Source organism: Marmota monax, unplaced genomic scaffold, assembly GCF_021218885.2.
Source record: "Marmota monax isolate L192 unplaced genomic scaffold, Marmota_monax_Labrador192_F-V1.1 WCK01_AAM20220418_F8-fsc00090, whole genome shotgun sequence".
NCBI lineage: Eukaryota > Metazoa > Chordata > Mammalia > Rodentia > Sciuridae > Marmota > Marmota monax.
Window position 1 is genome coordinate 6,256,362 of NW_026695219.1, and position 25,366 is coordinate 6,281,727.

General features: G+C 39.0%; 1 protein-coding gene across 2 annotated transcripts; it reads right to left on the reverse strand.

Moving 5' to 3' along the window:
- Positions 1-3,193: 3,193 nt before the first annotated feature.
- Positions 3,194-13,131, reverse strand: Hnrnpu (heterogeneous nuclear ribonucleoprotein U). Of its 2 annotated transcripts, none has more exons than XM_046432509.2 (14): positions 12,286-13,131; positions 11,254-11,365; positions 11,093-11,166; positions 9,003-9,142; positions 8,597-8,696; positions 8,139-8,251; positions 7,468-7,731; positions 7,135-7,254; positions 6,448-6,576; positions 6,178-6,346; positions 5,640-5,894; positions 5,177-5,361; positions 4,737-4,808; positions 3,194-4,312 (listed from the first exon to the last, which is right to left on the reverse strand). In XM_046432509.2, exons 1-14 carry the CDS (start codon positions 12,908-12,910, stop codon positions 4,259-4,261), a joined length of 2,412 nt encoding a protein of 803 aa, XP_046288465.1. In that variant the 5' UTR covers positions 12,911-13,131; the 3' UTR covers positions 3,194-4,258. The 2 variants fall into 2 exon arrangements, with proteins under 2 accessions (XP_046288465.1, XP_046288464.1); XM_046432508.2 differs by having other exon boundaries at positions 12,229-13,131.
- Between the last annotated feature and the right edge of the window lie 12,235 nt (positions 13,132-25,366).

Consider the following 25,366-nt stretch of genomic DNA (forward strand, 5'->3'; position numbering starts at 1 on the left):
CCCTAACCTATCACTTATCTTCAGTGCTATTTTATCAACAATGGGAACCCCATAAGATACAAAGGGGTTATGATTGATTCAAGGTTAGCTTTATTAATATAATCCTTTCAATCTCCAACCTATATAGATCTAAATAAATAAGTTCCTAGAGAAACGAGTCAAACTTAAATCACCTATATTTTTAGCCAAGGAGCAAAGATGTGAAAATGTTCTTAATGTTAAGTGCCAAACTACTTCTGTTATTTCCCATGGTCCTGTTTTGCACAATCTGAGACTGATGTGTTAACACCTAATAAACTAGTATATACTTAGCAAAAGGGTAGCTGGTGACCTCTAGCTTTAATGTTTGTCTACCCAATATTAAGGGATGAATATTACTTCAGAAAGTACTACAGTTCACTTCTAAGTTCTCAAAGGGCTTATTTTTAATACCAAGGTTAAAACAAAGGTGACTCCAGTACTAGTTTGATGCATAGTGTTTTTAATGCTTCTCTTACAAAGGTACCTGTTAATAGTGCCAGTATTAAGCAAAAAAAAACTGAGTATTAAAAAGTAAAAAAAAAAAAGCAGTAGCCTGGCTAAATCTATTTTTTTTAATATAAAAACTTAGGAGGAATGACAACTGTGCCTCTCCCCAATCCAAGCTAAAAGTCATCCACATATGAAGAGTACTGCAGTTCTACTGAGCTAATTTTAGGTAAACTTAGGCAATTCATAATTTAATTAGTTTTTATTGCCAATAGAAATTACTAACGGTTCCTTTATAATTTATGCTTAGGTGAGTTCCAGTGCATAGGTATTATAATGTATTGCCAACCCTTAACATATATATCCTTGCTTTTATTACTAAAAACATTAAAACTTAAACCCAGTTTTTCAAGATCTACCTCAATCAATCTCAGTTGCAGAATTATGGACTTTTAGACTCAAACCATCTCAAAAACTTTACAGGAAAAAAAAAAAAAACTCCAGAAACAATACTGCATTATCTTCCCAGAGGAAACATCTGATAGGAGACTAGGGAGTGACTAACTGAATTATTCTTGGGTACAAGTTTCATTCTCTTTTAGAAAACAAGATTGTAATTATATATGGAAAAGTTGTTTAAAACTCATTCTAGTTTTGACAAAAAAAAATTCTCAGTTCTACAATTAAGTCTTTATCCAAGTGTATGCCAATAAGCTTAAAAGGTGCTATACTTTGTTTTTGTGCAATGGAGCCAATTAAACAAGGTCCTGAGATAAAAACGTGTTAAGTTTACAGAACTTTATAGACAATGTTATCCAATTCACCTAACAAACAAATTTTTAAAGTGTATCCATGAATATAAAATACCCAGATGAAAAAAATTCTCAAAATACTACTAACTACGTTTCTTTAAAAAACAAAAAAAATTCTTTCAAATTTTTTAAGACTGTTCCCTTGTCATTTGCCGTTGAAATCTTCCATTATAGGATTTTATTTTGCTGTCTGGACACAAGGCCACTAAGGCTGTAAGTTGGTCACTGCCCTTGTAAAGGTCAGAGCCAGAGCCCTTCAAAGGCTAGACACGATTATATAACCTACCAAGGAAATCTATGCTGACAGTTGTTTTCTATCTTGCATTATTGGTTTTTCTTTTTCCCTATAAATGTCTATATTTTTGTAGTACCAGTTTATGAACATTTTTTTAAGGGTTCTGGGATGGAACCTAGGACCCTGCACATGCAAGACAAGTGCTCTATTCCACTGAGCTGTTTCCCCACCCCCTGCATTTTTGGCTCAACACATCACTGTCTAAGAGCTGCAAAACTTGCTACATAAAAGCACTCCTTGAACCAAAAGCAAGGTCAAGCTTTCCCCCAAGTCAGGATTTGTTCAGAACTAAGTGTTGTTTGAGGTTTTTTATTTTTTGTATTGCCATGGGTTGGGGGCAGGAACTAGGAGGGGTGAAGGACAAAGTCTTATATCTGCCAAAACTTGACATTTCTTGAAATTAACTTACCTATTTTCCTCCCCTTTGCTTGCCTAGTTGGTACATCCCCTTTTCCAAATTTAACTACTAAGATTATTTTTCATACAAGTATAAACAACCCTAATCATGAAATTGCTTCTTAGAAGTTTAACACATATCCAGACAGCATTTTTTTCTCCCATCTGTCCCTACTCCTTCCTAAATTTTGGAGCTATGGTGGCCTGCCTAGTATTATCTGACCATTTTTTCTTGCTGCGGATATTAATTTAGGCAATTTAATTACAAGGTATACTCAAGACTTTTTGAAAGGCACAAATAAACTGTAGGACACCTAAACTGATGAGCATTAAAGTTGGAATCTTCCTCATTGATTAAGTATACAATCTTCCTTCACAATGTATATTGAAAAGTTAACTCGTGCCAGTGATTGCTAGCAGTAATTGCTAAAAATACAAAAACCTACTTCATATTGTTAATTATCTCTATTGTGAGCAAACCTTTATCCCAAAAATTTCAAGTGAACCTACATCACCATCTAAAAACTAACTTGTACCAAAAAAATCTCTAGGAGTATGAAATGAAGTTTAAAAATCTGATTTTACAGTGGCTAAAACAAAATCCTAAACACTCAAATATAGCAAACCTGAACTTACCAGAAACAGCCTAAAACACAAAAATAAAAAATAAAACTACACTGAAGTCAAATTTTAGTTCTACAGTTTGACTCCTGATTCCTCACTTCACAGTGAGGGTCCTTTAGAAGATTAAGTGTTCTGTGCAAACCCAATAAAATTACAATTAGGGGATCTAATGTTATCACATAGCTACAGTTAAGTTAGCAGTGTTGTGTAGTAGTGAAATCAACAACTGGCTTACATGATGGCTTCTAAAAGCAACTGTTCCTGGAGTTTCATGTATCATAAACATGTATATAAAATTATCAGTTGAGGACAGCCGTTAGCATTTCATAAAGATGATACAGTGAGCGTTAACTTCTCCCAGCCAGTACCTTTTCCCCTCATTAAATGTTAAAAGCCGTCTGGGGGGGAGGGGAAGGGAAGAATTCAAACTTTACTTCATATTATCAATCATCAGTACACATTTAAGTTTTTAAAACCTAAATGTTCCAAGTACAGAGTAAAGAATAAGCTGTCCAGAAAGCACACACTTAAAATTTCTCCTCTTGGGAGTTGTATAAAGGGATTTTGAACCTTGATGGCGAGAATCCCAAAACAAGAGTAAAATGAATTCTTTTTATTGCAAACAAACGTCTAAATTAATTTCTCCACCCACTTTCTTTAGAAAGAAAAAGAAATCAGCAGGCTAAGGAGATACCCATTCAAGAACTGACATGATTAAAAATTAAGATATAAATGGGTGACTCACAATTTCATTAGCTTACAAAGATGGTGGAGTTAACTACTACAAGCACACTAGTTATACAGTATTTTGTGGGAGAAGGGCATACAGACATAGCTAACTTCATATAGATCCCATTAGACAACTGGATTTACAACAAGTTTTTTAATAAGAAATGGGCAAAGCCAGCTTTCTTTTCAGAATCAAAATGCAGAACAAATGGAAAAATTATGGTATTTTAACCTTCACAAGTTTGAGCCTCCACAAATAATGCAACCAAGTTTTACATTTTTAACAGCCCTTCTACATACACTCCATCTTCTCCATGTTGGTTTCAAGTTTTAGCTTCATTCCCAATTATGCCAATTCCATTGTCATTTAAACTGAAAAAGCCTTCCCAGTCTTTATTGGAAATTACTATTTAGCTTATCCCCTCCACTACTACCCAGCAAACTAGAGAGAGGATGGAGTGTAATATTGAGCAGTACAGAGTCTTAATGCAATTCATGAGGACCACTTAGTCCTTACATGAATCTGGTTGCTAACATTTCTATTATATTGTGACAATGACTCCCGACTGTTATTCTCTGTGAGAAATAGGGGAGTAAATTCTTAATAAAAGACACCAGGTACAAAGCAACATTTTACTTTTGTTGTGATAAAAAAAAAAGTCACATTTTACAGATAAAATGTAGAACCCTGAAATACTGACACATTCTCTTATCGTGCACAATGCTGAGGTTCTCTTACGATTCACTTTAAAACTGCAATTAAAAATGTACAAAAAAGAAAAGAAAAAAAAAATCAACCCACAAAGCTTCTAAAAAAGGAACCCGCAGGCACTTCCTCTTGTGGAATGTTTAAAAAGTTAGCCTACTAAAGAAAACAGTCGACTTCTTGTGAAGGTTTTGGAGAAATATGTATCAGTTCGTTTTATTTGGGTATTCAATAATATCCTTGGTGATAATGCTGACTCCATGGCTTCTGACCCCAGAATTGCTGTAAGAGAAAATTTTTTTTTTAAAGAAAAAACATCAATAAGCCACTCAAATTGCTTTTAGGAAATGACAATGAATCTAATTCAGAGTAAATGCTGGAAATAAATTATACTTGTCATACCTCTGATTTCTATCAAACCAGATTTAGTTTTATTATCCCATTATTTATCAATACACATTACAAAAAGAAACACATCATGACTTGGTTAGTTTACACAATTAATGCTAGCAAAGAACTGTATATTAAAATATTACTTCGTTAAAAATAGTAAGTTATGGCAAACTCAAACCTATTTATGGACTACAACACAATTCATACCTTGCCTTATTAAGGTTTACAAACACTTCAATCCCTGGACAAGATCTTTTCGAGACTGATTTTTACTCAAAATACAATTAATGTAATCATGTAAGAAATTACTTACACCCTGCTGCCACTGGTTGTAGCCCTGAGATTGATTTTTATAGCCACGATTGTTTCCTCGTCCTCTGAAGTTCTACAAAAAGGAAAAAAAATCTTTTAAGTCTTAACCAAGAATTTATCATGCCTGCAGGGATCGTGATTGGGAAGTGGGAGTGGGCAGAAATGGACAACTTGCTAGACATTAATTTGGGGAAATAGCCCTAGGTACCCTTCTGCAGGTTTCTCATAGATTTTTAAATCTTTGTAAAAATCCACCTGTTTTTGCTACTTAGTATACCTGGAAAAACCAATAAATGAATTTGTTTTACCATTACAATATTAAATTTTTTCTCACATCAATGCAAACACACCATTTTCCTTAGTTGCTTATTGAGGTTCCTCAACATTAGCCTATAATTTTACAGACTAAATTACAGACCATCAGTGCCTGTTTATCATTACCTGGTTATAGTTCCCTCTGTTGGGCATTCCACCTCTGTTGTAGTTCCCTCTGTTTGAGTAGCCACCTCGGCCAGGAAAAACAGGGCCACGAGGATATGGATAGCCAATTCCACCACTTCCGCCGCCACCACCACCTCTCTGTGGCATATTGCCCCGCCTATTATATCCACCACGATTCCCAGGAGCTAAAAGCAAGGAAGTAGGTACCCAGTTAGGCCTCTTCTGGCCCATTTCTTATTTTAGTTACAAATAAATATTTTAAGATAAAAGCATTAAAAGATAATTTTAAGCATTTACACAACCTAGTTTTGTTTAGAATCAAATCACACTAAAATTTTAAATTAGTTACTTCGATGGCAGCATAGATCAATGAGAAACAAACTTCTGTTTAAGTTACAGACCCAAGTTACAAGATTCTCCCACTTCAATCTTGAATTAAACACAATATTCAAATTTAACTTACCTCCCCCTCTGAAGTTTCCACCACGCATATTGAATCCTCCACGTCCTCTATGGCCACCACCTCTGTTAAACTGGTTCTTGCCACTCTTGTTTTTATTGCTCTTCTTTGAGCCAGTGTTTTGTTTCTTTTCTGGTGGAAGTGCCTTTTTGCTTTCTTCCTTATACTGTTCCAGAAGTTTTTGGGCTTCTTCCTTCTGAAGTTCAACATAGGTTATTTCATCAAAGCACTCAGCCACCTCTGGCAGAGTAAAGTTACCTGCCAAGAATAAAATCAAATTAAGTCAGAAACTCACGGGAAGTATCCATAATCCTAAAACTTCCTATTCCTGAATAGCTTAAAATTTTTAACAGATTACTATATCTACTCATGGTTTAGTGGTTTAATGAATTTTCTGAAAATAATTACAATGAGCCAAACACATTCATATTCCCAAGAGTTAATGGCAATTCCTCAAACAAAAGTACTTGCAAAATATTAATTTCTCAGATACAGATCACAAAATGAAACAAGACAGCAACAATAAAATTCAATTCCACACCTTTCATTTTAAGGACTGCATGTTCTGGTAGGTCTTTTCCCTCTACTTCTGCTTTCTTCTGTGTTCTCTGCTTGTAGTCTTCATCTTTTGGACAAACTACAACAGCTTTTCGTTGGAAACCTGCAAACAGGCACATTTTTCTCCTCTGGGCAGCAGCAGATACATTTGTCTTGTAAAGGAAAAAAATAATAAGTTTATAACCTTAAACATTAATTCCATACCAAACCAAGTACCAGTTAACATTTTTTCAACTTCTAAGCTACAACTCACCTGATCCAGAATGAAATTTCGTTTCTTGCGGGCAGCAATCTCGATAAACTTTCCAAGACACTGTGGGGCTCTCTGCAACAGTGTGTTCAGTTTTCCAGTATCTGCCATTTGTTTTTTAAAACCTGCCACCTATTTTTAAAATTTAAAATTTTCATTTGAATTTGTGAATCAAGTCACGTGTGTTTAATACCAGCTTAGATCTATATGGGAAGCAACAAGTAACACTTTATAATTTAAATGTTTGAACACTGTACTTCCCTTATTGCTATCAAAAAGTAGTGCTTTTTATCATATTGTAAGACCACTGAATTCTTCTCATTGCTAAAAAATTAAAAAAAAAAATCTATGAAAAAGATGACTAAGCCTATCAACTAGAATGCAATTTGCCTTACAGATTGAGAGCTAATTGAAGTAACCCAATAATTAATTTTGTTTTGCCCACCCCCTAATATATTAACAAAATACATTTTAAAAAGAGGGGGAGTTACACAGAATACCTTCAATGTCTTCTTAAATAAGTATTAAGGTTGTTTTTGTTTTGTTTTGTTTTTGTTTTTAAGTGCTAGGGATTGACAATAACCAAACCCTTGCACATTCGTGGCAAGGACTCTCACTGAGCTGCGGTCCACTATCCCCCTTTTTGGGCCTCCTTTAAATGCTGAAATCAGACCCAACATTTTTACTTACCATCATTTTATCCATAATGGTATTTGTTCCAAGAATGTTGTATTTACCAGGATTTTCAGCTGCATGTTTAGTAACCCAGGTAGTTTTTCCAGCTCCTGGCAAGCCAATCATCATAACAACCTGCAAGTGGAAAAAATTTCATTTTTAAGTACATCCAAATTCTTTAGATGACACATCAAGATTTGTTCATGGAAAGTTTACTATTATCTATAAAGGCAAATGAAAAATCATTGGCTGGGAGCATCAGGTATAACATATGAAAGCAAATAAAACACTTTTGTCAAACAAAAGCAATCTTCAAATGCCACATTTACAAAAAATAAAATGACTCACTTCACAATCTTTCTTCTCTTCAGGCCCCTTTGGTCCTCTAACTCGATCCTCTAGGGGGACATTCTGGATAAAAGTATAGTCTTCAGGTATTGGAAAATATGGCTTTTCCTTCTGACCAAAATTAAATTCAACTGCACAGTTATGGCAGAGAACATGCGGAAAGAGTGGTCGTCCAGCAAGAACTTCCTTACTAATTTTGAAGGCAACGCCAAGATCTTGTCCATTCTTGGCATAGGAGAGTTCTACTTCATCATTTTCAAAGTTCTGTTAAATAGAAGAAAAAAAATTTACGTTTGAATCTGCTTCCTACAATCTTTCCAAAAAAAAAAAAATCAAAATTCAAATAAGGAGTAAGCTTACCCTTAGAAAATATTTTTATAGGTTAAATGCTAACAGCTTTTTGAACATTAGAATGAAACACATACAGAATCAAAAACATTGCCCCAGATGACGGATTAGATTTTTCAGGCCAATTTTATGTTTAATAATTTGTCAAAATGCTTCCTTAAAAATTTCCCTTACCTTTCCAGTTTTCAACTTCTACTAGTCTTTAACCCAAAACCAGTGCATGCATTTTTATCTATCATACTAAAAGCTGATCCAGACCTTAATTTTTTTAGAATTTCTAAACGATATTTTCACTTATATAACGAATTTTAGCAATAACTTACAGCAAAACATGTAATAACATCATTTTCATCAAACTTCTCTCCATAATCTTCTGTCTCACAGTTGCACGTTTTAATTCCTTTTAGAGAATACCCATACGAAAATTCTTCTTCACCTAAGAAAATAACTTGCATGAAACTGATGTTTTTTAAACAGTCCAAAGCCCCACTGTTTTTATTACTTAACATGTAGAGTACAAATAAGCTAACAATCTTCAACTTATCTACCAGAGCAAGCTTGAATATATACACATAAATACGGAGTAATGGATAAAATTTAACCATGTCCTACATTTTTTAAAAATCACTGAAAAGCCAAAATTCAGCTTGTCTGCCACATGCTAGCATTACCCATTTGTAAAATACTAACAGAATGTTTAACTATAGTTAGAAAGCCTTCTAAATCTTTAACTGAAATCAGACTCTAATCAGAGCCCTCAGTACTCAAATGGAAACTTTACCAAGCAACATTCCACTTGTAGTCAGTGACCAGCCAATTCGAACTTCATGAATGTCAATATCTTTTGTATATAAATGCCTTACAGGAATCTTCTCTGTAACCTGAAAAGTGAAATCATTAAACCAAACTGTAAATCAAGAAAGATAAACTCCTGAATCCTGACTTCTCTCACTTGGGGAGAAGACACCCGATTCTCCTTCTTTCCCTGCTCCCTATCCTTTATTTATAAGAACTTTAAAAGTGAGCACTTTTTAACTCAGAGCAAGAAAGGTTTCAATTAGCTAGAAGTTTTTTTAAAAATTTGTACTTTAAAATTTAGCCAGTTTTTAAAAAAATCCTCGGTAGCTTTTTCAGGTATGATTTAAAAAGCCAAAATGGTGGGGGGCACACCACAAAATTGCATTTACCTTCATCTCAAAGCAGACTTTGCCTTTTGACACACCATAAGATGCCCTTCCTCCAGCCCAAAGAAAAGCAAAACTCTCCATAGTAAGAGAAGAAGCACTGAGGCGATCTCTTGATATTTTAAAATGTAGATCACAATTATCTGTAATTATATAAAATACCAATTATTCCTTTGACGTCTAATATATGTATTTCTGCTATGTAGACAAAATTTGGTTAAGTTTTTACAAGTATTTTAATGCTGCATAAGTTTTTATATATCATGCTGTTCCAACTTTCAATTTAAACCCCACTCCCACCAAGTCACTTGTCAATTATGTACTAGAATAAACTTCCTATTAAATTAACCAAGGCTTAATGTGTTTTAAGCAAAATTGAGACAATGTGACAATACATACCTGCTCTGCTCTTTACCTTGATTTAGAGGCAAGCAGTAGAGGATAGCAGGAAATCAAAGTGAAGCATGCCAGAACCAGGTAGAATTTACCAGTGCCACAATAAAACTGAAGGGAGGCCACCACCAATGTTTTAAAATAAAGAGTATGAGCTGTTGATCCTGCACTTTGTAACTTAACACCCCGGTTCCAGGTCCTTAATTCTTTTCTACAACTTGTGCATCAGACAGCCTGAACCCACTAACCTGGTCATCTAAAGGTTTACTACAGCATTTTAGGTCCCCTTGCAGAAGCTTTCCAGTTATAACAATTGGAGATTAACCACTTCCTGGATTATCCAAATCGTCTTTTACCTAGCTATCTTTGGGTCACTAGCTCATTAACATGTATTTTCTCAAGAGTTCTCCCTTGACAAGACAACTAACCTCAATTTAGAAAGCAGTTTTATTTAGTTTTAATTGATCAGAGTTTAATCTGATCAATTTAGAATTTAGAATTGATCAATCTGATCAGTTTAGAATTCTCCTTAAATAAGCTTTGCTCCTAAAATTTCTGATCATCATTGATATATAATTAAACAAATTGTGTCTACACCCATTATCACCCTTAATAAACTAATACTCCTGGTAATAGGCAATAAAAACCCAATTCCTATGCAATGACATTACCCCTTCTGAATCACTGCTTCAGCACCTTGCCAATTCCTACCAATTTTGTATTTAAGCAACTGAATTTGACATAAAACTTTCAATTCAACTACTTTGCAGTTTTAAGACTCAACTACCTGTAAGGGGTATTCAAAAAGAAATCAAGTTTCACACTTAACACAATCCACAATCGTACAAGGAAACATGAAAAATCTAAGCTTCAACTCCTCTTAGCTACCAGAAACAGGTTATTACCTTACCTCCTCCTCCTCAAGAATTTATTTCTACCCTTCATTCTATTAATCTCGAAGAGTTGTGCATTCTGACCAAACACTAAATCAATAATTTTTTTATAATTAAAAAATGCAAGTCTGACAGCCAAGGCCCACTTAAGAGGTTTGCAATACTTCCTCATACTCAATTGCAGCCCAACTGGGTAAAGTAGCAGTATTTACAGCGCTGCCATTGATACCATTCGCTGCTGAAGAAAGCTAGTGGCCCAGTGATAGCCCACTGCTGCTGCCCCAGGTCTTTGGAAGAAATCAACTTATGTTAAAGCAGCAGCTACTGAACTGGAATTGAGAACAAAAGAGCAGTTATTGAAAAAGTAATATTACAATCTTTTAGAATAGGGAATATACTTGTGTGCTAATGGGAAAAGTCATTAGTAAATATTTAACAAACCCAAATAGCTCACTTAATATAATTCCACACACAAAAGACATTATCGTAGAAGCCTTATAAGGACAGTGATAAGTAGTTTTACAATTTTCTGTTAGTCAAAAATTGGCATTAAGAATGAGTTTAAGTCATAAAATGTTATCAAATTGCTACAACCTATTAAATTATCAATGAAAGTGCAGTCGTACTAAACATTAAATACTACCAGAATCCAAAATAAAAACCATTATCTTCCTGCCTTTAGAAAACACTAACCTAAGCTTTCTTCACTTAAGTTCAACATTAAGTTTTCTAACATTTTGGAACCAAAAAAACCACTGTATTCAATAACTGGGGGGCAGGGGGGATAAGAGTATCAGCTTCACTTACAAGTATCAAGACAAACCACTGTGTCATCGAAGTGCTCATCTTCTTCTTCAACAGGTGGCTGAGGAGACTTGGCTCTGAAAGACAGAATTGTCTCCTGATATAGCTTTTCCTACCAAAGCATGAAGAATGGGTACAAGCCAAACTAGGTTCGTATCCTGTACCTGCTGTACTTGTTTTCTTCAATGTACTCAAAATATCCTCGGCCATGATCTTCTCGAGGTCTTTTAACACCTCTCTTTTTATCTCCGCCTTTCTGTTCTGTTTTGCCGTCTCCTATAACACACAACACTCTTTGAGATGCCAAGTGGCCAAAAAATTTCTTAAAAATAGAATCAAAACAATACAATAACCCACCACCTTTTCTGTTTCAAGGCGCAGAAGTCCTCGACTTCACCCTGTTATTTTTTTTTAGGACCTTTTAATCGACGAACCAAATGTGAATTCAAAGAACAATCAGCTTGGAATTGAACTGGAGATTAGTGACGCAGTCTAAAGACGTTACTAATTTTACCAGTCTACTAGACAATTCGAGAAAGCCAAAGAAAAAGAGCGCGGCCCAAGCCCGGAGCCCACGTGCATCCCGACGAGAGTTCAGGAAGGGGGGAGGGGCCAAGCGGGGCTCGCGCGGCCCGCCCTCCCCTCCCCCACTCTACCCGGGCCCGCGCGCCCCGCCGCCGCATTGTACTGATCTTCCGCCCCACTCTCCGCGCCCGGCTCCTCCCGCCGGAAGTGACGTCACGTCGAGCCCCTGCGCTCCTTGCACAATACCGCGGCGAAGAGCCGCCAAAGCGCGCCCGCCCCGGGACCTCGGGCCTCTCCCCTCCCCCCGAGACATGTGCCCGCACCTCGCGCACGCAGCGCGGCGGCGCCACCGCGGGCCGACGGGGCTACCCCCCCGTCCAGCGGCAGCTGCAGCTCCCCCCCGGCTCCCGAGCCACATAATGGAGGCACTGCCACCACCGTCACACTGAGCCCGAGGCCTCTCGCTTAATCCGGGATTCCCCATGCCCCTCCCCCACCGCGCAGCAGCCCCCGCCCGGGGCTCCCTCCCCCCTGCGGGGCTCCGGCTGGCCTGGGGCACGGTCCCCACCCCACGCGGGCCTCCCGCCGCGCGCAACGTACAACGCAGCACTCACCCGCCGCCGGAGCCCCGGGGCGACCGCCGCCTCCGCCGCCTTCCGCCTTCTTCTTACCTCCCGCCTGCTGCTGGCCCTGCCTCGCCCCGGGCGGCGCCACCGTCACCGCGAACAGCGAGGTGGGGCCGCTGCTCTTCCCCGCGGCCTCCTTGGCGGCCCCGCGCTGCTGTGGGGGCTGTTGCTGCGGCGTCGCCGGCGGTTGAGGCTGCTGCTCCCCGTGCCCGTTCTCGTCGCCCGCGCCTTCCTCCTCGTCTCCGAGCTCGTCCTCTCCTTCCTGGAAACCTTGATCGTCGCCGTTCTCGTCTTCCGAGGCGGCCTCCTCCTCCTCCATCGGGCCCGAGTCGGCCGCCCCCGCCGCCCCGTTCTCCTCCCCTAGCTCCATCTGGTCGCCGTCCAGCGCGGCAATCCCTTCTTCCTCCTCTTCCTCCTCCTCGTCGCCGCCAGCCGCGGCCTCCTGCTCCAGGCCTGCTCCCGAGCGCCCGGCGGAATCCCCGCCCAGGTCTAGGCTGCCGTTCCCGGGCTCCATGGCGGGGCGGCCGCCGGCCTCCTCGTCGTCCAGCGCGGCCTGGAGTCGATCCATGAGCTCGGCCTTGAGGCCCTTGTCGGAAAGGCGCCGCTTCTTGAGCTCCTCTTTCAGCTCCGACACCTTCAGCTTTTTAACATTAACAGGCGAGGAACTCATGGTGAGGGCCCCGATTCACCGATAGGTGCTAGTTCAACCTCGGCTCCGCTCCCTCGGCCACTGGTGGCGGCGGCTGCTCCTCGGCCCGGGCGGCAGCTGCGGCTGGAGATGGGTTCGTGCTGCAGAGCGGACCCGCCTGGTTGTCGAACGGCGCCAAATCCTTTCACCGAGTTCGCGAGGGAGACGCGGAGACTCGCCTGGCGCGAGCGAGCACGCAACGTCCTCTCGCAGGGGCGGCGCCGCGCACGTAATATAGCCGCCCCGCCCCCTACGTGAGGAGACTCTGCGCCGGAGGAGAGCTGGAGCGCGCCCGCGCCCGGCCCCGCCCCTTCCCAGCCCTATTTCCCCGCCCCCACGCCGAGCCCGCCCGAGAGCGCGGCGCGGGCGGTACAGAGCGCTTCCAATTGGGACCCAGCAAATGGAGGAAAAGGAAACCGCCTTTCGGTTAAACCGATCCACTGCAAAAACTATTGGCCTTTCTTGTTCTTTAGTGGCAATACACCTTTTGCTTCTTGCTTTTCCTGCCAGGAGGCCGCTTTCTCCAAAAGCTTTCAGTCCTGAACTTGGCATTTTCAACTCGAATCCTTCACCTTCCATCTTAGATTTGCTTTTTTGTCTATTTTTCCAGCTATTCGTTTAATCTCCTTAAAAAGTCCACTTCTGACGTGCATAACACAAATTGGCAATTATTTTACGCAGGGAGTTTTTTCGTTTCCTTATTTCATATTCGGCTTAATTTTTCAAGTCCTGCCTTGCGAATTGTATTTTAAGTTCAGGAAGGGCGAGGGCAAAGCCTTTCTTTTGTTTCTTCCACAACCCCTGGTGCAAGGCCTGAGAAACAGAGATTTGTTGTACCACTTAACTCCATACTGCATGGCATACATTATGAGCCTTTTCATGGCAGCTATTCTCAGTTATTAATAGCCTTTAAATAAGCTTTAGATAGCATCTCTTGAGTTTTCTCTACCAAATGACGCATGCCTACTATAAGACATTCTCTCCAGCTTTTTACCTGGTAGTCTGGTTAGGAGGTCCCAGCAGCCAACAATAAAGGTGTGACCCAGCTAGCTATATACTTTTTATATTCTTTTCCTATTCTTAGAAATACTCTTAACCAAATCATGCTAAAACTCAGAGCTTGTTAAAAAAAAAAAAAAGCGATTTAGTCTAAAGAACAGAAAGTGTCATTCTCAAAAAGAAATCTATGACGTTGCTGAGTTTTAGAGGTTAAATTTAATCTTTAATATATAAAAGCTGTGGTATGTTCTTGAAGTTTTAGGAAGGGGGCCAGAATTTAGATTTGTGATTGAAGTTAATGTCTTAAACCTCAAAGAATCTACTTAGTGACTAGCCAGTGTCTCAGGAGTTAAGTTACACCAGGGGTTTAGTGATCTAGCTGGCACCATAATACTGTGCCCCACTGCTTACTTGAAATTTTGAAGTGTAAAAATGTTAAATTTCTCCTATTGGCTAATACGATTTAGCTGATTAATAAATTTTATTTTATTTACAAAATTATTTTTATACTGGGATTAAAGGGGCACTTTACCATTGAGCTACTTTTGCCAGTTCTTTTTATTTTTATTTTGAGACAGGGTCTCACGAAGTTACCCAGATTGGCCTCAAACTTGTGATCCTCCTGCCTCTGCCTCCTGAATTGCTGGGATTGCAAGCATGTGCCATGGATGCCCAGCAGTTTTTATTTTATAGTTTCTGTTTGATAGTTTTTAAGAAGCATCATATCTTAACATGCAGTAGTGTATAAAGATGAACTATTAATACTTGTAAAATGATTCAAATTGAAATTAACAAACTGTGTACAGTACTGATAATTCTTAAATTAATGAGGGTTGCCCCCAAAATGGTGCCAAAACCTATTTTACCCTTTGGTTATAATGTCTTTGATACTCATGAACAAACTGTTATTTGCTCTTTGTTCAAAAACAGGAAGAGAGCTATGGGGGGCTTACATGATCACAAACTGGATAATCCCTTAATTAATCAGATTTAAATATTATTATTGTGATGGTTCTTTAAATGTGCAAATGTCCTTAGTCATTATTTACATTTTTAAATGTTAGGGATATGGAAACAACTTTCATGTAGCTGGGAAGGAAACTAAACTATGAAAGAGGTTTATGTATCCAAGTGTAATAGATTTATAACAGCCATTCTTAGAATATTAAATCAGTTGTAATAATAGACGTGAAATATAGCTTTTGATGCACATGAAAGTTTCCATGGCTTTATCTCCAAGAGCTTTGCAGACTTTTAGAGCTTAATGGGATCAGATAATCTACTGCCTGCTCATGGTACAACTCAGGAAGCTGAGACCCACACTCCCAACCTGTGCTCCTTCTGTTCCATTGGGTTGCTCTAAACAATATTTAAAGAAAAGGTTTTTCTAAATGTTCCAAGAACCATCATCTCACTGTCTGTCCTCTTAAAAAAAAAAAAAAGAAAAAAAAAAGTGCCATTCCATGTTTTATCTTGCCACCTAAAAGTTCAAATAGTGATCTAATTTAGTAATTATTTTTGCTTCATATGTATATGTGTGTGTATGTGTGTGTGTGTGTATATATATATATATACTTTTTAATATTTATTTATTTTTAGTTGTAGTTGGACACAATACTTTTATTTATTTTTATGTGGTGCTGAGAATCGAACCCAGGGCCTTGCACATGCTAGGCAAGTGCTCTACCTCTGAGCCACAACCCCAGCCATATATATATATATATATATATATATATATATATATATGCATACACTTTTTAAAGATTGATTTATTTTTTTGTGTGTGCTGCTAAGGATGAAATACAGGGGCTCTAAAATGCTAAGCATGTGCTCTCCCACTGAGCTATACCCGCAGCCCTGCTTCTTATTTATTTGTTTGTTTGTTTTATTGCAATACTGGGGATCAAATCCAGGGCCTCCTGTGTGCTAAGCAAGCACACCACCATTGAGCTACACACCCCCAGCCTCCTGCTTCTTATATTTTTAATGCTGCCATCACAGCTTTGCTCTACAGAGACCACTAAAAGTTCAGGTTACTTCCCCTAAATCTATGAGATCCTACAAGGAACTCTAAACTCCCCTTTTTTTGAAATCCTAGAGACTGCAGTGAATACAGAGTGGGAGACATGACAAATTAATTCTCAATAACAAGAAGTAATTAACAAACTGTCCATGAATAATAGAGCTTTGTGAGATAATTACAAAGCATATATTTTGGTGTTGAAGCAAAGTATACTTTGTCACATAATTTTTTGAGCACCTTCTTCATGACAGCACAAGTAGTCTATTAGGAATGTAACAGTAAACTATGTCATTATGCCTTTACTCTCTTAGAGAGACTTAATAAACAAAATAGAGATAATGACACACACTACCAGAAAAAAAAAAGCAGGGGAGAGGTAGAGCATGCCAAAGGGACAGGTGGTGATGGTGGTGGTGGTAAATTTTTCAGTTATACATGGGGAATCCAGGTGAACCTAAGAAATAAGGTAACATTTTACTGTTATACAGGATATATAAATGCGAGAGATCTGCTATACCACATAGTGTCTACAGTTCAAAATAAGATACTATACACTTAAATTTTTTCTATGAGGGCTGGGGATGCAGCTCAGTGGTAGAGGCCCTGCATTCCTGCACTACACACACACACACACACACACACACACACACACAGAACCATAAATTTATTAAGAGTGTAGACCTTAGTTAAATGTTTTACCCCTCAAAAAAGAAAAACAAACAAACAGATAAACATGAGAAAACCATTAGAAGTACTGGAGCTCTTCATTGTGCCTATTATGGTGGTGGTAATTAATATAAGCATTTGAAAATGCCCAAACTCACCAAATTGAATACATTAATTAGGTGCCCTTTTTAATATACCAATTATACCTCAATAAAACAGAGGTATAGTCAAAAAGAAACTAGGAAACATTTGAGCAAATACCTAGAACAGGGATGGCAGAGGATCAGCAGATCCAGGGCCCTGAGAGGGAAGATAGAAGAGATAGGGAGAAAGGGGAAGAGAGAGAGAGTGGTTGCCATCCTTCAGGTAGTTTCCCAAAGACTTTGGCTTTTGCCTCCTGCTGTGGACTGAATGTTTCCCCACAAAATTTGTATGCTGAAACCTAATCCCCTATGTGATAGTATTAGAAGGTGGGGCCTTCCTTTGGAGTTAACTGGGTTGTGGAAACAGGGCTTCCGTGACTAGGATTAGTACCCTTGTAAAGGGCCCAAAAGACCAGTTTACTTCTACCAAGTGAAGACACTGCAAAAAGTTAACTTCTATAAGATATGGGACCTGAGGAGATACCGAATCTGCTAGTGCATTAATGTTAGACTTCTCAAATTCTAGAAGTGAGAAAGACATGTCCCTGTTTACAAGTTAATGAATTCATTACTTATATATGTATTGTGTGTGTGTGTGTGTGTGTGTGTATTTTTTGGTAGCACTGGAGATTGAACACAGGGCCTTGTATATGCTGGGCAAGTGCTCTACTACTAAGCTACATGACTCACCATATTTTGTTATAGCAGTGCAAATGGACTAAAATACCTCCAGTAGAAGGAAGACATTTAAAGGGTTATTAGCAGAGGAATGATATGAACGGACAGGAATGGTAAATTAGATGGACTCATGATGATATTTAATTTGACTATTTTTTTTGATAGTATAACCAAGCCCAATCTAAACTAATGAAAGAAACATGAAATATGCTGAGATACATTTTCCAATGTATTTTACAAAAAAATAAGTTAAAGGACCTTCAAATTATTAGGTATTAAAAGTAGACACTTTTACACAAACAGGAAAGCCCACTTGAAAGGGAGGATGCAATAAGATCTGATTAAAGGCATAATCTTTAAACCAGGCATGGTGGTGTACACCAGTATTCCCTGCTACTTGGAGACTGAAGCAAGAGGATTTTAAGTCCATGGCCAACCTTAGCAACTTAGTAAGATTATGTCTTAAAAAAAAAATTGCCAAATGAAGACATAACATTCACTAAAACTCATACATATGCCTGAAATCCCAGCGGCTCAGGAGGCTGAGACAGGAGGATCCCAAGTTCAAAGCCAGCCTCAGCAAAAAGCAAGGCGCTAAGCAACTCATTGAGACCCTGTTTCTAAATAAAATACAAAATGGGGCTGGGGATGTGGCTCAGTGATTAAGTGCCCCTGAGTTCAATCCCTGGTACCTCCCCGCCCACCAAAAAAAAAAAACCTCATGCAAAGGAAGCAACCATTCTATGTACAACATCTAGTACATTCACCCGTTATCCACACCTGACAAGCTGTTGACCTCCTTGTGGCAAGCACTGGGTGATACTACTGCCCTTGCACCTATTGCTGCATCATCATCATCATCATCATCATCATCATCATCATTATCATCATCATTTTGCAGTACTGAAGATGAAACCCAGGGCCTTGTTCATACTCAGCAGCCACTGTACTATTGAGCTACACCCCCAGCCTTATGCATTATTTTCAAATTGTCTAGTTTATTCTACTATCTCTCCCATTAGAAGATAAATTTCTTGAAAATAGGCTTATACTTCCCTGGCCTCCATTTCCTCATAGCTACTCAGTTTATGTTTCTTGAGGCCAAATGAACCATTTTTCCTTTTCTTTGATCTTACTAACCTCCCAACTCCCAACTCTTGTTTTAACAAATATGCTGTGATGCTTGACCCAAAGTGAATAAGCAAAAAAGTTTCATAAACCACCAGCCATGGAGGGAAAAATGACTACTATGTTCAGAATGCTGTGGGGAAGCATGTAAGCTCATGAATGAACCAGCACTTGTGCATCTCAATAAGCTAGGCTGAACTAAAGTAAAAAAAAAAAAAAAAAAAAAAAAACCAGCACAGGCACAGGAAGGCTTTTTCCTCAAAACAATTTTAATGTTTTAAGAAGAGTGCCTTTGCAAAAGTGAATTCAAAATGGATCAAGGAGCTTGATATCAAATCAGAGACACGCCGTCTGATAGAAGAAAAAGTTGGCTACGATCTGCATACTGTGGGGTCGGGCTCCAAATTCCTCAATAGGACACCCATAGCACAAAAGTTAATAACTAGAATCAACAAATGGGACTTACTCAAACTAAAAAGTTTTTTCTCAGCAAAAGAAACAATAAGAGAGGTAAATAGAGAGCCTACATCCTGGGAACAAATCTTTACTCCTCACACTTCAGATAGAGCCCTAATATCCAGAGTATACAAAGAACTCAAAAAATTAGACAATAAGAGAACAAACAACCCAATCAACAAATGGGCCAAGGACCTGAACAGACACTTCTCAGAGGAGGACATACAATCAATCAACAAGTACATGAAAAAATGCTCACCATCTCTAGCAGTCAGAGAAATGTAAATCAAAACCACCCTAAGATACCATCTCACTCCAGTTAGATTGGCAGCCATTATGAAGTCAAACAACAAGAAGTGCTGGCGAGGATGTGGGGAAAAGGGTACACTTGTACATTGCTGGTGGGACTGCAAATTGGTGCAGCCAATTTGGAAAGCAGTATGGAGATTTCTTGGAAAGCTGGGAATGGAGCCACCATTTGACCCAGCTATTCCCCTTCTCGGTCTTTTCCCTAAAGACCTAAAAAGAGCATGCTACAGGGACACTGCTACATCGATGTTCATAGCAGCACAATTCACAATAGCAAGACTGTGGAACCAACCTAGATGCCCTTCAATAGATGAATGGATAAAAAAATGTGGCATTTATACACAATGGAGTATTACTCTGCATTAAAAAATGACAAAATCATAGAATTTACAGGGAAATGGATGGCATTAGAGCAGATTATGCTAAGTGAACCTAGCCAATCCCTAAAAAACAAATGCCAAATGTCTTCTTTGATATAAGGAGAGTAACTAAGAACAGAGTAGGGTTGAAGAGCATGAGAAGAAGATTAACATTAAACAGGGATGAGAGGTGGGAGGGAAAGGGAGAGAGAAGGGAAATTGCATGGAAATGGAAGGAGACCCTCAGAGTTATACAAAAGTACATACAAGAGGAAGTGAGGGGAAAGGGAAAAATAATACAAGGGGGACAAATGAATGTCAGTAGAGGGGGCAGAGAGAGAAGAGGGGAGGGGAGGGGAGGGGGGATAGTAGAGGATAGGAAAGGCAGCAGAACACAACAGACACTAGTATGGCAATATGTAAATCAGTGGATGTGTAACTGATGTGATTCTGCAATCTGTATATGGGGTAAAAATGGGAGCTCATAACCCACTTGAATCAAAGTGTGAAATATGATATATCAAGAACTATGTAATGTTTGAACAGCCAACAATAAAAAATTGAAAAAAAAAAAAAAAAAGAAGAGTGCCTTTGGAGTCAGACACAATAGTTCATGTGTGTAATCCCAGCTACACAGGAGGCTGAGGCAGGAGAATTGAAAGTTCAGCCTAGGCACTTTAGTGAGACCCTGTCTCAAAATAAATAATAAAAAAGGGCTGAGGAAGTAACATGCTCGTAGAACACCCATGGGCTCAATCCTCAGTATTGGGGAAAAAAATAATAAAATAGTGCATTTGAGCTAGTGGTGTAGCTCAGTGGTAGAGCACTTGCCTAGCATACACAAGGCCCTGGATTCCATTGGTAAATGGCACTATTCTTTTTTCCAGCACTTCGAAAAAAGAATAGTGCCATTTACCAAATTTAATATCATCTCTTTTAAAAATCCCCAATATGAAGAAGTAGCAAACTGAGTGATAGGGAGTTTATAAACTATACTCTAGAACAGGTATACAGGCCTGGCCAGTATCACAGCATCTCATAAGTGAAAGAAAATCTATAGACCATCCTGAGATACATGGTCAAGAAAAATATGCAAGACTGAACTGATTATGACTTCATAAGCTTTCACGTTCTAACTATGCCACTATTGTGTGGCTCTCTCTCTCATCTAGTGAGGAGATCCACGGAACAGGGTAGAGGAGAGTGTGGCTGTGGAGTCGCTAATCAAGACCTCCGGAGACCAAGCAGGAAGCAGGTCTGATTTTATTGCGCAGTTACCATGTATATATACTCAGGCAGTAGCTAAGCAGATTACAGGCAGCCACCAATGCAATTTCTGCTAACTGTCCTTGCAGCAACCAATGGAGGAGTGGGCCAGAGCAGGTGCAGGAACTGCAACACATGGCCTCATCCCAGGGCTGTGCTTATGGGGTAAGCATCCTATCACTCACGCCTAGCACAAGGGGAGTGGCCTGCTACTCAGATGTCCTTAATGTATGCCATGTATGCAATACTCCATGCATTTGTCCCCCTACACAATCATCTCTCTTAGAGCTGGTCTGAGTTCCTTGGAGCAAGAGCAAGACAGAATTAATTTGTGCAGCACCTGGGCAATGTCTTCACCCAGAGCTCAGCACTGTGCTGGGGAACAAGATGGATACTCAGTAATGAAAAGTAGCTTTTAGGGCTGGGGATGTGGCTCAAGCGGTAGCGCGCTCGCCTGGCATGCGTGCGGCCCGGGTTCGATCCTCAGCACCACATACAAACAAAGATGTTGTGTCCGCCGAGACCTAAAAAATAAATATTAAAAAAAAAAAAAAGTAGCTTTTAAACCCCTGTGAACTGCACCACAAACCCAGATGCCTGCTGAACAATACTTAATTTTAAGAAAGAAGTCTTGGAGCCCAAAGTGTAAATCAGTGGTAGAGCGTGTACTAGTACATGTGAAGCCTGGGTTCAATCCCTAGAACTAGAGGGGGAGAAAAAAATCTCAAAATCAAATAAAATCCCTGACATTAAGCTTTAGTTACCAAACCTTTTGATATGTTGCCCAAACTGGTCTGGTCTCAAACTTCTGGAATCATGCAATCTTCCTGCCTCAACCTCGGAGTAGTTGGGACTGCAACCATGTGCCACCTTACCCAGCTAGAACCTTGTTGACATAATACCAGGCAAAGAAATAAATAAATTACAGTTGCCTTACAAAGCTCTGCTCTGCACATGGTTATCATAATTGTGGGCACCATTAGTGAAGACCAAGAAATTTTATCAGGAGTCCTGATAGAGTTATTAAACCAATTTCTTATAGTTCAAGTACTCTCCTCCCTACATTGACAATATATTGTGCAATTGCTTACATCTAGTGAACCAGGACTGTGTCAAAAAGTGATTTCATACTCATGTTGAGAATAGCAATAATCAAGGACATAATATCTCTCTATATATATTTTAATGTTTCATGTTTCCTAATCCATTTCCTTGTTAGAAAGTAGCAACACAAAATTAGAGATTTAATAATCCTCCACAATCCCTACAATTGCAATGTGCCAGATGCTAAATAAATATTTTTTTCCTTTATTTAGGAGGTGGTATCAGACTACAAAGAAAGTCTTCCAACTGCAGGATCTAGCAGACAGATGACTGTGATCTGGAAAAGTACACAGAGATGGCAAACATAAGAGACTATGGACCACTGCTGACCAATACAGTAGCCACTAACAATGTGTAGCTATTTAAATTTAAGTTGACTAAAATATAACCCAATTCTTCAGCCACACTAACCACATTTTAAGTGCTTCCATGGCCACTGGTCTCATAATGGATATTGCAGAATAGAATATTTCCATCACACAAAAAGTTATTTGGGACAGCACTGTTTTAGACTGTTCTGAAAGTACAACTTACACAAAGGAAGGAGGTAGGTAGTCTAGCTGTAACTCAGTAAACAGACAAAATGGAAAGTTGACTCCCAAGTAGACTGGGAATAGATAGATTGATAGACAAATATCTGGGGAACTGTGTGTGTGTGTGTGTGTGTGTGTTTACATAGTCAACCCCCAATTCATTCATTTACCCATATAACAAGCATTTATTGATTATCTGCTATGTACCAAGTACAATACTATGTATAGAGAAAAAAGATATGAACAACACAGTCACTGGCCTCTAGAAGCTTGCAGTTCAGAGAGAAAGACATGCTATATAACTAGGGTGCTATGAGACACCAGCACAACTACATGCAGAGCCAGACATCTCCATCAATTGCTGAACCATTATCTGCAGGTTTCTCATGCTATAGGTTTGTACACATGCTTGCCCACACACAACTATTCATGCATGCAAAAATAAAACAAACCCCCACACACACTTAAGAAGCCAGTTGCATGACACTTCTAAGTAAACAATAATTAGCAAAGATTGTCTTATATTCATTATTCTATATACAGAGCTGCCTATCATTTGCAGCCTTCTGCCAGCTAGTAATTAAATAAGTCCTTCATCAAAGCTGTCAGTGGGGGCTGGGGATGTGGCTCAGTGGTAGAGCGTTTGCTTAGCAAGTGTGAGGCCCTGGGTTCGATCCTCAACACCATATAAAAATAAATAAATAAAGATATTGTGTCCAACTAAAAAATAAATACTTAAAAAAAAAAAAGCTGTCAGTGGTGGTGGAGTTAGGCTGGGGATGTAGCTCAGTGGTAGCATGTTTGCAGGCCCTAAAGTTCAAATTTCAACAATTAAATTTTATTTTTTAATTTGAAAAGCTGGCAGGTTATAGGGGAAAGGAAAGCAGGAAGTTCCTCCACACTGTCCTAAATGCCAAGATACCTCGTATATTCTGGGCCTATGTAACTTTTCCTGCTTTCATTCTGCTTCATCCAGGTATACTTTATGTATTCTGTCTTTTAAGTGTGGCATAGTTTTGCTCCAATCTATTTATTTGTGATATTAACTGCTAGTAAATGAGTGCCTGGTGTGTACCATTCACTATGCCAGGCATTTTATACAAAATACTTCTAATTCTTATAGCAATCTTGCAAGGTAGGAATTATTAGTGCTAATTTATAGATATGGGAACTGAGAATCAGAGGGGTTAAGGAACTTGACCAAGATTGGTAAATTGGGAAGCTGAGATATCAAATCAGGTCTACCTACCTCTCATGCACAAACTCTTCTTTTTGCACCAAAAAGATTAAATCATTAAAGTTAAATATGGTGTGCTCTGTTCTAGTAAGATCTTATGTATAGGAGTAAGAGACGGGTAAACCAATAATTACACTACAAGAATAATATGTGATATGAGAGAGGTATGTATTTGGTACAGAAAATGGAACAAAGGGTTTGTTGGGGGCAAAGGCACTTGAGCTGAGGCTTCAAAGAGTGGGCAGGACTGAGAGAGAGAAGGGCATTCTAGGCAGTAGGAACAGTCTCTGAAAACACACAGAGCTGAGAATCATTCACGTGGTTGAAGTGTGAAATGATATAAATTTGCAGGGGCCTGAGCAGGGGTAGAAATGGGTATAGTGGAACAAATAAATAGGCAAATTAGGAAGAATCTGGGCAAGCTAAGTAGCTGGAGTTTCATCTACTGATAAAGAGGTGGGGAGTGGGGGCATTAAAACATTTTAAGCTGAGAAGTGGCATGATCAGGTCTGAATTTTAGAAAATCGTGTAGGCATCACAGATGCCTATTTATATTTGCAATATATGATGCAGGGCAATTGACACTTGGCCTCAGGTCATGAACACCAGAGAAAGTGATAGAAATTTTGGAGAACTGGAGCATGGGCTCCTATTTAAAGGAGGTAACCACTTATGGCCATTTGAAAATAGGACCCTTCATGGGGTTTTTCCCATTTTTTTAAGGAAAATAGAAAAATTTCATTTTTATGTGACATCTCTTTAAATTTAGACAGGACAACAGTATTAGATCTTAAAAACCAAACAAACAAAAAATCATACCTTTGGCAATGTATTTGGAAGCCCTGGGTAAAGGGTTTTAAGGGGACACAGACTGAAAGACCAGTTAGGAAATTAATATTTAAATAGTTAAGAAGTGATGAAGGCCACAAAAACTCAGGTCAAATGGATCGATTATATCTTAAGAAGGACAAAGAGGCTGTGAAGAAAGATTACTTAAAACTTTTTTGGGTTTTAGCAAGAAGTACTGATTCTGTATTTTCTACCAGCTATCTATCTCCCTGAGTTCCTGCCTAGCTGTATCACCTATTAATAACATATATTGCAAATATAAATAATATCTCATAATCTCATCCTCAAATGGTTCGTGCACAATGGAGCACACCTATAATCCTAGCAGCTTGGGAGGCTGAGTCAGGAGGATGGAGTTCAAAGGCAGCCTCAGCAATTTATCCAGGCCTTAAGCAACTTAGCAAGATCCTGTTTCCAAATAAAATATAAAAGAGGGATAGGGATGTGGCTCGGTGATTAAGCACCCCTGGGTTCAATCCCCTGTACCAAAAAAAAAAAAAGAAAGAAAGAAAAAATAGTAATTCCTAGGATTTCCTTACACCTCAGTGATATTTGTTTGGATTTTGACAAAACCATCTGATCTTAGAAAATATAACCAAAAACCAGTTGGGTTAATTCTCCACAGTGGAATGAAGATAGAATATGCTGTCAGAGTGGGCATAGTCATTACTAAGCGAAAGGGCCACAC